At 54.7% G+C, this 16173-nt stretch overlaps 1 protein-coding gene across 7 annotated transcripts in view; it reads right to left on the reverse strand.

The window, feature by feature from the left end:
• Nucleotides 1-16173, reverse strand: part of ECE1 (endothelin converting enzyme 1) — a 99914-nt gene that overhangs the window by 24694 nt on the left and 59047 nt on the right. For all 7 annotated transcript variants that reach the window (XM_036347315.1, XM_036347311.1, XM_036347314.1 and 4 more), the window contains 4 exons: nt 14002-14214; nt 3672-3793; nt 1952-2098; nt 604-669 (listed from right to left, as the gene is read on the reverse strand). In XM_036347315.1, the coding sequence (XP_036203208.1) occupies nt 604-669; nt 1952-2098; nt 3672-3793; nt 14002-14214 (548 nt within the window). The remainder of the gene's footprint in view (nt 1-603; nt 670-1951; nt 2099-3671; nt 3794-14001; nt 14215-16173) is intronic.

Below are 16173 nucleotides of genomic sequence, written 5' to 3' on the forward strand. Positions count from 1 at the left end.
AATACAAGTGGGTGGAATGATGAATGGATAGAGGAGGAACCTCAGGCCAGGTCTCCCCGGGACACCACGGATGCAGCCAGGGGGATGGGAAGGCGTGGGTTTTAGAGTCTGCAGGTCTGGATAGGCATCTCAGTCTCCATCAGCTAAGTGACCTTGATCAGATCAGTATTGCCTCTGAGCCGTACTCCCTCCTCTGAAGTGGGCAAGGTAAAAGTAATACCCAGGGACAGATGAGGCGAATGAAGGGCAGAGGAGACGTTCAGTATCTGCAGGGCCACTGGAGGGCCACAGGTGCTGTGCGTATAAAAGGCCCAGCACCCCCAGGTGGCAGGGCTGTACCGCTGCATCGCTCTAGAATGGGGACACACGACACCTGCTCCTGCCGACTGTGCCCATGATGCCTGGATGTGAACCAGCCTCACTCTGGAACGGGGCCATATGACAGCTGCCCTGCCAGGGACTGCGTGTCACCTATCAGGTAAGTGACACCTCTGGGTTCCTGTTCCTCTAGCTTCAAAGACCTGAACACTCGGGGGACACGGGGTGGGGGACAAACCACGGGAGCTGGGGGCGGAGCCACTCCCTTTGCAGAGGCCCACTCACCTTCTCATTTTCCGTTTTGTTCAGGTAGTAATCCCTGGAGGGCAAGCCCAGGCCAGCCTGGTCCACCTGGAGAGGAAGGCGGGAGTGAGCGGGAACCGCCTGGGGCACACGCACCCTGCAGGCCTCCACCCACCGGAGGAGCAGACAGAGGCCCGCTCCTCTCTCCACACCCCCGAGGGCCGGCAGAGCAGCTCTGCTCCGTAAAACACTGCCCAGGACGGAGCCATGGTGCAGAGCCCCTCACAAGCTGTGGAACCTTGATCAAGTCACTGACCCTGCCTGACCCCCAGGTTCCTCATCTGCAAAACAGGGGGGAAATGGCTCTCCCTCAGGCTGGAAAGGGGATTCAAGGAGACAGTGCCAGTAAAGGGCTTGGTGAGTGGGGGGCTGGTGAGGACTGTCCATTCCCAATAGTTATGGCCGCACCTTGTCAGACCTAAGCAGGTGTTATTATAATGCGTTGGATCTCTTCTCGGCCATTTGGTTAAGATCCAGTGTACAGTTCATTTCATTGGAAAGGAAATTGAAGCTCAGAAAGGTTGAGGCACTTGCCCAAGGTCACACAGGGAGTGAATGGAAGAGATCGGTGGGAACTCAGCCTTCATGGAGAGAGATGGACTCAAAGCCATTCCAGGCAGAGATACAAAGGCTGGAGGCTGAGATGGGGGGACCAAGACACGGCTCCAGCTGAGACTAGGGCAGTGGTTGGCAAACTCATTAGTCAACAGAGCCAAATAGCAACAGTACAACGATTGAAATTTCTTTTGAGAGCCAAATTTTTTAAACTTAAACTATATAGGTGGGTACATTGTTATTAACTTAATGAGGGTACTCCTAAGCTGGCCTTTGCTAAAAACGTCCTCAATCTGATTGAGGTACGTTCGCTGAGGTCGACCCCTTCCAACTCTCCCATCCACACTCGTCTTGTGTACCTGTTTCGTCTGTCTCCTTTCCGAAAACCGACTTCTGCGCATGGGCCACGAAGTTTCAATGGCACCGTATGTGCGCGCCCGCACGTGGTATTTTGAGGAAGAGCCACACTCAAGGGGCCAAAGAGCCGCATGTGGCTCTCGAGCTGCGGTTTGCCGACCACGTGACCTCATCCCTGGAGCCCACGGTGACAAGCAGAACCCTGAAGATCCCTTGGTGTTGCAGCAGCCACACCTACCCCAGGAGGCAGCCTGTCCTTTCCAAACTTCTTGCCGGTCAAGCTCTCACCATTGGGAGCCAAGACTGTCTGCCAGTCCAGGGCAAGTCCCCTCCCCAACTGCCCCAAGGCAGCGCTTGCTAAACTCAGAACAGCCCATGAGGTCCTGCCGCTCCTTCCTGGAATTCCAGGTCAGCTCACCTGGATCACGTTGCTGTTGGAGTTTTTGGAATCGGCACTGACGTAGACGGAGAAGAGGGGCGAGGTGCGGTAGCGGGATGTGACCGCCTCCAGGATCTCCTGGAAGTTGTCCTTGTCCCAGGGCCCTGTGATGTTCCAGCCCCCGAGCTGTGCGGAGGAGGGAAACAGGGAGGGGATGAGACGGCGGGGAGACCCCGGTGTGAAATGCGCTTCTGAGGCTGACAGGCTCTGTGACCCTGGTCAGCCACCTGACCGCTCTGAGCCTCAAGAGCAAATGAAAGGGAGGCCGTTGTTACCCAGAGTCCCGGCTGGAGCAAAGACGCGCCCTCGACAAGGGAGCCGCGGTCCACGTGGCGGCTGCTCCCTGGTGGCCGGGGCGGGGCCGGGAAGAAGGCTTTGCCGGGACTCTGTTTATTTTTCTAGCACTAAGTCACATGAATGTCATTCCGACCGAAGCATAAGTTCAATTGTGCCTAAAGCAACATATTTCATTTATTTTAAGTTGTACTTATTTATTTTTCCATTACAGTTTACTTTCAATACTGTTCTATATTCTTTTCAGGTATAAGGAAAGCTCTATATTTTTTCAAAGATTATCTATTTCAGTTTCTCTCAGAGTTAGATTTTTAAAAATCTCCTTGGTGTTCCTGGTTGGGCTCATGTTGGAGGGGGAGGGACGGTACAGTCCCCGGTACCCACAGCTCCCCACCCGCCCCAATGCCTCCCCTTCTCCCCGCAGCCGAGCCGGGAGGCGGGCAAGGGCAGCGAGAAAACACCCTCGGCCACCCCTGTGTGTGCGCCAGGCAGCCTGGCAGCCCCGGGCCAGGAGGCCATCCAAGGCTGACCGGAAGGTGCCCAGGAAGAAAGACTCTTTCTCCTGGTCAGGGGGCTGGGGAGGCCCTGGTCAGAGGGAGGGCTCTGCTTGTGCTGCAAGACTTCCTGTTGCTCCTTGTGGACACACCCCTGTCACACACAGACACCCTCTGAGGACAAGGAAGCAGCAACACAGAGAACATTTTATCTGTAAATACAGCCCCTGCCCCACACGCAGATGCAGAGGCACATGTGTGTGACAGACCTCCCCACACAAGTACACACACAGATGCCCAGCGGGGTCGCCTTTCCCGAGTGCTCCTGGGACCCTGCCCTGTGCTCTCGCACGGCCCTCAGCAGGTGGCATCTGGACCAGGGCCCAAGGACAGGGAGGAGGACAGTCTCCCAGGTGTCCCAGCGTAAGGGGCTGTGACGCTGCCCACTGGGTTTGGGAAGGGAAACGGCAAACGGCCCCTGAGTCTACTGTTAGTCATGGTTCGATTCCCGGTTAGGGCACATAGGTGGTGGTGGTGGTGGGGGGGTGGGAGTGGGGGGGGTTGGGGGTTGATCACCAGTAGGGGGCGTGCAGGAGGCAGCCAATCAATAATTCTCTCTCATCATTGATACGTCTATCTCTCTCACCCTCTCCCTCCCTCTCTGAAATCAATAAAAATATATTTAAAAAAATAACAACAAATACACACCGGACAGTCCCACCCACAGAGAGATGAGCATGTGCACGCACACGCACACACACGCACACGCACACAACCCTGGCACTGCCAGCAGACAGGCTCCACCATCCACGGCCGGTCCTGGTGGCAGCTTGGCGCTGAGACAGAAGCCAGAGGGGCAGGCAGGTGGCACGGGCGGGGGAGATCGGGGAAAATCTGCTGGAGGAACTCACCCTCTCAATCATCTCCATCAGGGGCTTGGCCTTGAGCTCCTCGATCTTGGTCTCGTTCATACACGCGCGATAGTACACCTGGGCCTTCTTTTCTGCTTCGCTCACACTGGCTGTGGAATTTTCTGGAATGACAAGAGAGCCGTTTGCAACATGCCCCCCGTCCCGCTGGGAGCCCTGGGTGGTCCTCTGCAGGCCTAGGGCCCTGCCTGTCAGGGCAGCGGTGAGGAGCTGTCAGAGCAGGTCCGGGACTGCCCCAGGGCACAGCCTGGCAAACGGAGGTGCCCCTGCTTTGAGCTGCCCGAAAACAAGAAGAGAGTAAATACACTGCTTCCCCCGCCCTGGTGGTCGGGTGTGCAGATGTGTCCCTGGTTGGCAGCGTGGGTGCCCAGCTGGGGGCCGGTCTGCTTCCCCGCCGGCCGCAGGGCCCCAACACCCCCGCCTGGTGCATGGGACAGAGGCCTGTCTAGGCTTCAGATCCCAGCTGGCCTTCCCTGTGATAAAGACTGGAGTTGGGCAGCAGCCTGAAAGGCCTCATTCATTTTATGAATTTCAGCTTCTTCCTCTGAGGGCCTGGGCATGTTCCTCAGACTAACAGTAGACTCAGGGGCCATGCCGTTTCCCTTCCCAAACCCAGTGGGCAGCGTCACAGCCCCTTACGCTGGGACACCTGGAAGACTGTCCTCCTCCCTGTCCTTGGGCCCTGGTCCAGATGCCACCTGCTGAGGGCCGTGCGAGAGCACAGGGCAGGGTCCCAGCGGCACTCGGGGAAGGCGACCACTTCCTGCTGTTCAGGCCACAAGGACCTACTATGTGCCTGAGCTTTCGTCTCAGGGCCCCGACCCCCAGTTCCCTCTGTCCAGCTTGCTCCCTGGGGGGCTGCTCGCTGCTCTGGCCACTTTGCCTCAGTTCATATTTGTCTTTCCTGGACCCTGAAACTCCTTCCTTTGCTTCCTTCAAAAATACCCCAAACCCACGTCCTCCATGAAGACTTTTTTGGCGGAAAGTTACCCATTCATCCACTAAACAGATGCTTACTCTGTGCAGGCTTTGGGGGTGCAAAGACAACCTCCCTGTCCTCTGGAAAAAAGCCAGGTGGGGAGGGGGACGACGAGAGTGGGCTGGAAGAGGTTTATGGGGGAGAGGAGGACTATGTAATACTTTCAACAAAAAAGATTAAAAAAAAGCCTACCTTGGCCCTTCTGCATGGGACACTGTCCAACTCTCCTCGGCCTTCAAGGCCCTTCAGGGGGTTCCCAAGAGGTTCATTCATGTAGGCTCTCAGCACTGAGCACCTACTGGGTGCCAGGCACTGGGCTGGGCACCAGGGTTTACAGCCACGAATAAGACCTGCTCCCACCCCCAAGGAGCTCAAGGTCTAAGAGTAAACACAGGCGTACAAAGATGTGGACCTGAACACAGATGTACAAAGATGTGGACCGCGAAGCACCAACGTGCTTTAAGGCAAATGGTTCTGGAACCCAGGAAAGAAGTCACACACTTGGGTGAGGTGGGGCCCGGGGGCCTCCAGAGGGCGTCCTATTTGAGCTGCTTCTGGAAGGTGAAAAGTTACTCACCAGGTAGGAATGAGGGCGAGCGGCACTGGGTTTGGGGGGAGCTGGAGAGTGTGCGGAAAAACAAGCATAAAAGGGCATGCAGTTTGCAGAGAAGAAATCCATTCGCAGCCAGTTGGTGCAAAGGACACGAGTCACTTCCTGGCTGGTCTGGTCAGCTTGCCCGGCCCTCATCCTGAAGCTCCCCGCCCCCAGTTCTTACCCTAAACGGCACCACGGTGTCCAATGGTTGCAGAGTCAGCCCTGCCTGGCTGAAGTCAGGGGACAGCCCGAGAGGGAGGGGTAGTTTGCAGGGCGAGCGGGTGACAGCGTGCCAGGGAGCAGCGATGAGGAGCTATGGGGGCACACTGCCCCGCAGGGCAGCACCAGCATGTCCCCGTGCCCCTCCCCTCCGAGCAGGAGAAGAGCTCCCTGGAGGAAGGGCAGGGACTTGTCCCTGCTCCTCACACTCAAAAAGCAGCAAAGCGAAGTGTTCCCCACTCCCTCCCGGGGGCTGCGTTTCTATGACAACACCTCCCAGCAGCTCGGCTCCTGGACGGGAAAGCAGGAATCCTCACTGGCTGGCCACATCTGGCTCTGGCCATGACCCTGAAATGCCAGGGCCAGCGTCAGGGGAGGTACACTCCGTGCGCTCTGGCCCATCAAGGGGCCGGGCACCTCCCTCCCCCAGTGCCCCAAGGCCACCCAGATAAAGGCCCACAGAAAGGCTCCAGGGACAAGCTGGCTGGCTCATTACAGCAACTTCCAGGCGGCCCCCTCCCCCACCTGTTTGTAGGAGGGGCGGGAAAGCAGCCAGCCTCCTTCTCCTTCGGGGTTCAAACTCCCCCTGAGCTCCGCACCCTGGGTGTCACTCCACCCATTTCCCCACAAATATTACCAAGTTCTTATGGCTTGGTGGCCACCAGGCTGAGTGCGGAGGTGGCATAGGCAACACGGACGTGAGTCTGACGCCATAGGGCCCGCAGCCCGCACAAGGGCGAGACAGGCAGGCAGCCATGACAGTCACAAAGGCCTGGGATTACACAATGGGGCACCTGTAATAAGAATGACCCGAGGCTGTGGGGGAGGATGGCCCGGAGGCAGCGATCCCTGTGAGCTCTCGATGAGCTCCACGTGGAGTGGACATGGGCTGCCTCGCCCACCAGTCCGGGCACTGGTCGTGCCTGCTCCCCAGGGCCGGTGGGCACACAGTAGCCACCAGCGACGTCTGCTGAAAGCACAGAGCCCAGTGTCTGCTGCTGCTAAGACGGGCACAGCATCTGGGGGGGCGACAGGGCGATGAGGTGCAGCTGCACGCTGCCCGGGGAGGAAATGAGGCAGGTGGGGCAGAAAGGGACAGGAGTGAGGGTCCCACCAGGAGTCAGTGTTCATACCCCGATTCCCTGGCTGACCTGGCTGGGGCGGGAGCCCTGGAGAAGGGAAAGCCCCTCCCCTGCTCACCCACCTCCTCACAGGGCACCTACTACCTGGCAGGCACCAGGGGGACAAGAGCTGAAGGGAGATGGCCAGGTGGGAGCCACTGTAACAGTGAGCGGTGAGGGGCTGGGCCAGGTGGCAGCAGAAAAGGGGAGAGAAGCAGAGGGAGTGGGAGGGAGAGGAGTCAGTCCAGCATGCTGCCCAGGTTTCTTGGTCTGAGCAAAGCGTTGCTACTGAGGTTTGGAAGGCTGGGGTGGGGGCAGGGGTGGGAGTGGAATAGCTCCTCAGATGTCTATTTAACCTGAGGTGTCTATCAGGCATCCAAGCGGACCTCTCTCTGGGTGGGAGTTTACAGAGCCGTGTCTTGAACTACTTGGAGTCCGAAAGGACCCTGGAGTACACAGACCCTGGCGTATACAGACACCTTAAACTTGGCCACGAGCCCCAGACCACTCATTCGCAGCACGGGCAATATTGCCCCCAAGGGGAAGAGAATTGGTTCTTAGGGGGTAGAAACAACTTACTGTTTTTATTTTTAAAGGAGTTTGTTTTTTTTCTAACATATTTTTTATTGATTTCAGAGAGGAAGGGAGAGGGAGAGAGAAACAGAAACATCAACGATGAGAGAGAATCACCGATCGGCTGCCTCCTGCACGTCCCACACTGGAGATCAAGCCCGAAACCTGGGCACATGCCCTGACTGGGAATGGAGCTGTGACCTCCTAGTCCACAGGTTTATGCTCAGCCACTAAGCCACGCCAGCCGGGCCCAACTTACTCTTTCCATGTGTACATACAGTGCCTAACAGGTTTACAGTATATCTGTGGTATTGAACTTTTAGGAGGAGGCAATAATGAAAAAGGTTGAGAAACACTGCTGGGGCTGATCTGGGCCCTGCACCTCCCAGCTGCCACCTGCTACCTGCCGCCTGTCTCCTCCTCTCCTCCTCTCCTCGTGTCCACGTTCCTGCCCCAGGGCCACGGTGCTCACTGTTCCTCCTGCCACACTCTTCCCCTCACACCCATGTGGTCTGTTCGCTCACTAAATTCAAGTTCCTGCTCGAATGTCCCCCCCTCAGAAAGGCCACCCCTTCTCTGCTTCCTCTTCCCTCTCAGGCCACACATGTTCTTTGCTTTTTTTTAAAGCCCTAATTCTTCATAATCATATTATTTACTCATTTATTTGCTTACTGTTTGTCTCTCCTGCTGGAATGAACTTCCACAGGAAAAGACTGTCATATTCCTGACACAATGTCTGGGACCTAGCGATGTCTGGTACATAGCATGCAATACAGAGTCACTGAATGAATGAATGAATGAATGAATGAATGAGTGAATGAGTGAGTGAATGAGCGAGTGAATGAGTGCGTGCTCTGGCAGCTCCACAAAAAGAGGTGTCGACCACTTCGGCCTGAGGGAGGAGGCTTGGGTTCAAAGTGAAAGGAGCCACAGACAGTTTCCTCTCTGGGAAAAGCGTGGTTTCCTGTAAGACACCCTAGCCGAGAAGGTTCCATGGGACCAGCAGGGAGGAATCAACAGGCAGTTCCCAGAACTGAGTCGGGAGGTGGTGGCACTGCCAGGGCCCCAGTGGAGATAATGTGGCTCCCAACTGCCTGGGTCCTTCCTCCTAGCGAACCCGAGTTCCAGAAACTTCCTCAGTCACTTCCCCAAAGTCCCAGGGAGGAAAGACAGCACACCATTTAATCGGCCTGCTTCTTCCTCTGGGAGTTTATACTGGCACAGCCCCCACCTCCCGCCTCACTCCCCGGGAGGAAAAAATGCCCAGGCAGCTGGGCGGCTGCAGAAATGGGGGTTACTGGGAATTCTGGCCAGGAGTTTTGGGGGGGGCAACTCCACATCAGAGCAGGACCAGTGTTTGTCTTAGATAAACCCACAGACTCAGCTCAGACAATCCCAGCCCTCAGGAGCCCCACCCTGTGAGGGGATGTGGGGACCTGATAAAGGAGTGCCTTTTGCTGCAGAAGAATCAAAAGAATAATAACACGGCCACCACTTCCTGTGCCTACTTCAGGCCAGGCCCTGTGCTGAGACCTGTTCGTCAGCACCGACACCCTGGGGTGCACAGGATCACCTCCTGTCAAGGCGCCTGCCTAGGACAGCAGAGCATCGTCGGTCAGCCTCCCAGAGAAAATGAGCTGCTTCCTGTGTGTGGGCGTGGCTGTATGTGCATCTTGTCATAACCATCTCCACCAGTGGGTGTTAGTATCACGCCCAATTGATAGGCAAGGGGTGGGGGAACCGGTCCAAGGTCACACAAGTGAGTTCCGAGGCTGCCAGGATGGGAGCCCGAGCTCTCTCTGCTTTCCCTGCCTTGCCTGCAGGCCGGACACCCCCTCCCACCCTCGGGCCAGGTCATCCATCAGGCCATTTAACCGTCCTCCAAACGGGAGGGAAGGGCTGGCGGCTGCAGCCACGGCACTGGACAGAAAGCATTTCCTACAGGTTCCGGATGATGCAGGAAGATGAAACTACATTAGACAGTAAATACTGGAAAAATAAATCCGAATGAAAATACAAGAGCTGTCACAGGTGACAGGATTAATTGCCCAGTTACTGACATGGACAAATTTAATGCTACAGGAATAACTCTGTATGTGTTTCTCGGGGAGACGTGTCGGGAGGAGAAAGGCAGGCCGCTAACTTTTTCTTCATGGAATCTGTATTGCCTGAATGGTTACAATAAGCAGGCATGAATTTTTTTTTTGCGTATATTACTCTCATAATGTAAGACGTAGTAAATGTGACGGCTACACAAAATGTAATTGTAGCTGAAGCCCAAGAGGCCCTTGGGTAGCCATGGGAGGCATGAGGGAGGAACAAGTTTGAGAAAAGTCTCGCAGGACTGAAAGGGGGTGGGGTCGGGACTCTGGATGGCAGAACAGTCTGTGCTAAAAACACACGCTGGCAAGCCCAGGGCAGCCCAGCCCGAGAGGCGATCCTTCCCCTGATAAAGGGAGGACACACTCTTGTCTCCCATGAGGACAGCCCAAGCTGGCAGCTGGGTGGGCAGCAGTGTCTCATGGACGAGGCATCTGTCTCATGCGGCTGAGGTCACTGCCCTCCAGCCAGCAGGCTGCAAGGACATGCCACAGTGGCACGAGGCCTAGTTCAACCCACCTGCTACAGATCTGCCTGGATTTCCTCTGAGGGGCTAGGGCAGCCGTGGGCAAACTACGGCCCGCGGGCCGGATCCGGCCTGTTTGAAATGAATAAAACTAAAAAAAAAAAAAGACTGTACCCTTTTATGTAATGATGTTTACTTTGAATTTATATTAGTTCACACAAACACTCCATCCATGCTTTTGTTCCGGCCCTCCGGTCCAGTTTAAGAACCCATTGTGGCCCTCGAGTCAAAAAGTTTGCCCACCCCTGGGCAAGGGTGAGCTCACTGTCAGACAGGGGAGGTCTGCCCAAGGTCACGTGCAAGCTGATCCTTACAGCTGCTCTGCATGGCCAGCTGATAGTCCTCACCGGCACTCTGCCTGTGCCCTCTCCCCCTTCCACCTGGGGAAGCTCACCCCAGGCCAGCTGGGACAGCCTGCCCCCGCCCCTGCCTGGTCCAATCCCCATCAGCCTCAGCTCCCTCCTGAAGCCCGCTGGCTGACCCCTCTGTCTTGGGGAAGCTGAAACCAGCTTGGCCTTAAGCCCAGGAATGCACTGGCCCACGCTCCTGGATTTTTTGTCACCCACTCACCTGTCTCCTGGCTTTTCAGGCATTTCCAGGTACCAAGGCCTGAAGGTGAAGGGCCAGTTCCAACTAGTTCCCCGTAATGGGCCTGGAGCGAGAGGACCCCAGGATGTACCTCCTGGGGAAGCTCCTGGTCAGTGTGACATGGGGGTGGCCCCAGCTACTGTGTTCACCAGGCCTGGGCCAGGTCTGGCCCAGCCTGGAGCTCAGCCACACAGGAGCTTGAACCACTGTGGCCGCTCCGCAGCCTCCACGTGGTGAAGGTGATTCAGCAGAGTCAGTGGAGAAAGCATGTGGGTATGAGGCCCCACAGCCCTGGGGCTGAACCCCAGCTCCACCATTTCCTAGGAAATACGTCTCCTCTGTGTTTGTGAGCCTCATCTGTAAAATGGTCAGATACAGCCTACGCCGTGGCTTTAATAAAATACAAGCAAACAGCCCAGCACGATCGTGGACTGATAACCGGCGCAGTCCGGTGCTTCCGTAAGAAATAACAGAAGCAATAATCACTCTTCAAACCCCGATGAACCCTTAGGACATCTCTCCTAATGCTCTGAGCTAGTCCCCACTTTCCAGGTGGAGAGCTGGGGCCCCGAGGGCGGAGCAGCCGCTCTGCAGTCGCCCGCTTGCTAGGCAGAAGTCTGGGCAGGAAGTCACCGCCACACCCGCAGGTGAGCGACCTCCTTGGTGCCCGGCTCTGTGCTAAGCACGCTGAACCTCACATGCAAGTCAAACCTCACAGGAACTCTGTGTGTTCGGTGGCATCATCACCCCCTTTTTACAGGCCATGAAACGGAGCTGGAGAGAAGCTGGTTCATCTGTTTGAGGCCACACGGGTGATAGGCTCGCATGCCAGGGCTGCCTGACCTCCAAACCCTGCAGTGTGGCCTCCTGATACCACCAGACCCTGGACCGGGGTCAGGGGCTTGAACGCATAGCTCTGGCTGTTCTGTGCCCAGCTCAGTGCAGCCCCCCAACCCCCATTCCTGACCTTCAGGGACAGGGTGGATGTAAGGCCAGAGCCCAGGGCTGCAGGCCACTCCTCATGGGCCCTGCCACCTGGGGGTGGACTCAGGCACAGACCCAAGCTCCTCCTGATAAGAACCAGCCCCAGAACAGCAGGGTCGGGATCACAGGCACCGTACACTGTACACAGGGGCCAGTTCTGGGCCTAACTGGGAAGTTAAAAGGCCTGCCCATCCGCCTTTCTTCCCCTGTCCCCTCTCGGGGCTAACGGCTCCCCGAGGCTGGAACCCCTCTCCATCCTGACTGGCAGTGTGTCCTTGGTAAAGTTACCTAAGACTTCTAAGCCTCAGTTTCCTCATCTATAAAATGGGAACCACAGTGCCTACATCCCAGGGCAGCTGTGTGGACAAGGGGTGGGAGGGTAGTATAAAGAGATTGGTCCAGTGCATAGCACGTAGCAGACACTGAGTAAATGTCGGTCTCTTTCCCTCTTTCCTTCACTCCCTCAACGCTCTGAGCTGTCTGCCTGCAGGTTTTCTCCAGGGCACGAAGGAAGCCACACTGTCCCTTGTACCTGAAGGAGGTGGTGTGGACAGGGGAAAAGACACACGACTGGAAGTCAGGCAAGTCCCAGCTCTGCCACCTACCAACCTATCTTGAGGATCTGTTTCTTTTCTGTCAAGCGCTTCCTAGCTTCTACCCTGCATGATCAAATGGATGATATCTACAAAAAGACCTCTGTAAACTCTAAAGTGCTGTGCAAAGGTCAAGGGTGGAAAACAGTAACACCGTCATAAACAGAGCCTCCATAATATGCCAGGCTGATTCAAACAAAGCACTTTATATGTATTTTCCCATTTGATTTTTATAACCTAAAGGAGGCATAGTTCCCATTGTACAGATGAGAGACGAAGCCCAGAGAGGTTATGTAATTGACCCAAGATCGCACAGTAAGAGGACGAGGCAGCATTTGAACCCAGAGGTCCTAGCCCATCTTGTGCTCTTACCTGGACGATTCCCCCTCTTTGGTTGCTAGTGCTTGCCCAGCTCCCGGCTGTGTCTTTAGGTGCTGGGAAAGGGTATTCCTGAGTTCTAGTCTGGCTACCACAGACAAATTTGCCTTTTAAGCTCCTGCTTCTGAAGTGAAGGGCTGTGTCCCTTTCAATGGCACTTGGGTAGCATAAAGCGGGCAGGGGCTTTGCTGTCCTGACATACAGAGCGGCAAACCCCGTTCCACTCCTCAGGGATACAAGCAGGAGGCTGTGTTACCAAGGGGGCTGCCTAGGGGCCCTGCCCAGGAGCTGCTGGGGGCCTAGAAGGGACGGTGGGTGGGTTTCACCCAGCAGCAGCGGCGCCCCCTGGGAAGGGAAAGAAAGGAAAGGTCTCCTTTCATCTAAAAGACACAATTGCCGCCCTGGCCAGGTAGCTCAGTTGGTTAGAGTACTGCCTCAAAAGGCCAAGGTTGGAGGTTCAATCCCCGGTCAGGGCACATAGAAGAATCAACCAATGAATGCATAAATAAGTGGGCAACAAATTCATGTTTCTCTCTCTCTCAAATCAATTAAAATATTTAGAAAATAATTTTAAATTAAAAGACACAGTTGCCTGAAATTCATAACTGTCAAATTAGAATCCTTTCTTATCTTTTAGAGAACTTTCCCACCGGAAGGTTTGTGACCCTTTGAGATGTGTCCCCTTTTAAGGTACCTTCTTCTATTTTACCTACTTTTAAAATTTTTATTGTATTCTACCTACTTTTGAGTATCTTGAGGGTTGGTTGTTTTGTTTTTAAACTTAATATGTATTTGTCGAATTAAGTTCTCTTATTGATGGATTAATTGACTGGCTTTTCATGATCTAACCTCTCCCACCATTTGGGGCCCCAGGATGGGGTCAGCGAGAGAGGAAGATGGCCAAGATATCGGTTGCTAAGGGGTTCAAGCCAGGACCTCTATATGTGACAGCACAGAGTATCATGATTTCACGCAGAGGACGACCCAACAGGCAGATGTTAATTCAACACACATGATCTAGGGATACAGCTGCAAACAAGACAGACATGGGCTTCTAATCTAAGCATAAAACCATCAGCACCAAGGTCAGCTAGAGGTGCTGAAAGCCTCACAGGGAGCAAAGAGAAGAACTTCAGTTAGAGGCTTATCCATTTTCAGGAGGCCAAGGAAGACTGCTGCCTTCAATGAGTAACTCTCAGATAAACTGTTAGGACTTTTATCTGCTCACAGCCTTAAAATCTAACCTCGTGTGCTCAGCCTGGATTCCTTTCACTCACAACTTGCAAAAAAGCAGTCAAAACTAGTCAACGACTAAGTTGCGGCTGGAAGTCACAAAAGCTAAGACCACGCTGCTAGTTTCTGTGCACCTACTATGTGCACACATGCCATGCTAACACTCTACATGTGTGCTCTCTAGTTCTCCAGACTCTGCAGCTTGGGTATTATTAGTCCTGCTTTACAGATGAAGAAACTGAGGCTCAGAGGTAAGTAACGTAGGCACACAGTGATGAGACAGGTATTCTAGCCCACTTTCACATACTCCAAGGCCTCTGTCTTCCCCTCCAGCCAAGCTCCTCCGTTGACTGGCCTGGCCAGGTAGGTCCTGCTGACGGCCCTCGTGCAGCCCATTCATTGGTCCCCCTGCAGGGTGCTTACCGAGGAGGTGCTTGATGATGGCTTGGTTGTGTTCCCAGAGGTGGCTGAATGTCCCCCAGCGCGAGTGGCCATCAGGCACGGGGTTGGTTTTGATCCAGCCGCCGCAGGCATAGGTGAAGAAGTCCTGGCAGGGGTCCACCCTGGGGTCCATGGAATTCAAGATGGAGCTGGTCACTGAGACGCAGCCCTGGCTGAGGCACACCGAGGGCGTTCCTGGCAGGAGACAAGGACAGGAGGCTAGTGCAGGGCGGGCAGGGAGGAGGCTACAGGAGTACCGTGCAGTGACCAGGGGCCCTGTTGCGCCATGCCCCACCCTGGTCCACACAGATGAGGAGTTGCATGGTCCCTAGACCCCTCCAGAGAAATTATCTCAGTAGGTTCTCTATTTCTTGGCTTATAAACTAAGACTTCTGTTTAGCTGCCTAAAATTCTTTCTATAGCTTAAAAGTACCCCGAAACAAATCCTTCCCTCTACAAATATTCATTGACTTTTTAAAAATATATACATTTTATTGATTTTACAGAGAAGAAGGGAGAGGGATAGAGAGTTAGAAACATCGATCAGCTGCCTCCTGCACACCCCCCTTACTGGGGATGTGCCCACAACCAAGGTACATGCCTTTGACCGGAATCGAACCTGGGACCCTTCAGTCTGCAGGCCGACGTTCTATCCACAGAGCCAAACCGGTCAGGGCTCATTGACTTTTTATTGTTCCCTGGTGTTCAACAAATTCATTCACTCATTCAATGTTCAACAAGATAATTACTGAGTATCTTTCAGGTTCTTGCTGAGTGCAGTGTGTGTGTGTGTGTGATATGAAAGGTGTAACCCTTTCCTTCAAGAGCTAATAAGTTAGTTGGGGATACACATCATAAAGGAAAAGTCAAAAGACAACAGTAGGAGAAACATGTCATTCATTCTACAAACATAAGCTGAGTGGAGTTAGTATGTGCCACACGGTGGTACAGACTCTATGGTGCCAGGACTCAGGAAGAAGAAAGACTTTCAAGAATAGAAGGAACTATAAAAAAATCATCCCCACTGAACACGAGGCAGGAGGGTGACCTCATCAAATCCTAAAAACAACCAAAACCGAAACAACCCTGAAATTAATTTTTTTTTTTTAACCCTGAGATCATTTTGCTTACGGCCATTTTTGCAGAGGAAACTGAGGCACAGAGAGGCTCAGCACCCTGCTTAGTGGCCAACGGGATCTGAAGCCCACTCTCTCTGTCTGCTTTGGCCTAGAAGGGAGCCCTCCTGGTGAGGACCCCCCTGGGGCAGCCCAACCTGTCAGGTGTGGCCTAAGAAGGGACAGCAGTTGGTGCAGATGGGCAGTGGGCAGGGCTGCAAATCCTACCAGTGCCCCCCAAACACAATGAGCAGAGAAGTCAGCTTTCTCTGAGCTGGTTTTCACAAACTCAGGCAGAGGTGTGAGGGCTGTCTGAAGGCCAAGGGCAACAGGAGGGGGCTGGATCCCTGCCTCAAGTTCGATCAGCAGGCTCTAGCGAAGGAACCGAAGTGTGGGCGGCCTCAGCTGTGGCCCAGCCCGAGGTAGGGAGATGAACCTGACTGCAGGAGCCAGAGGCTGGAGCTCCAGGCTGGTGACTAAGAACAGGCTCAGCGGAATCGTCTGTTGACACAGCTGTGCCGGCGACAAGAGGGACTGTTTCCTGAACACAGCTCTGCACCGGATACTTCACGCACATTCATGATCTCATGTAGGCCTCAGGACAAGCCTCAGATAGAGGCGTCACGGCCCGATTAAAGATGAGGAAACTGAGGCTCTGAATGAGAGAGGGGGACAAGGTCACGCAGCTGGCGGGCAGAGCAAGACTGAACCCAGCCCGTCCTGCTGCAGCAACTCTATGGCCGGGGGTTCCCGCTTTCCCTCGCTGCCTCTTTGCCAGGAACACTGGGGGCTACTACGACCTCTGGTGAGTTCATCTCCCCCCTATACAGGGAGGAGGCAGGGCAGGCACTGTGAGCACTCAGACCCGGGTTCAATTCCCAGCTTCTGCTTCTGGCTGTGGGCCTCGCACATGTGACCTCATCTCTCAGAGCTTCAGTTTCTCCATCTAGAAATGAGGGAGAACAGCAGGACCAATTGCACAGAGATGATGAAACGATCTCACGGCCAGGCACGGGGGCTCAGCTTGCTAGTCTTAGGG

Source organism: Myotis myotis, unplaced genomic scaffold (assembly GCF_014108235.1).
Source record: "Myotis myotis isolate mMyoMyo1 unplaced genomic scaffold, mMyoMyo1.p scaffold_m19_p_2, whole genome shotgun sequence".
NCBI classification, from domain to species: Eukaryota; Metazoa; Chordata; class Mammalia; order Chiroptera; family Vespertilionidae; genus Myotis; species Myotis myotis.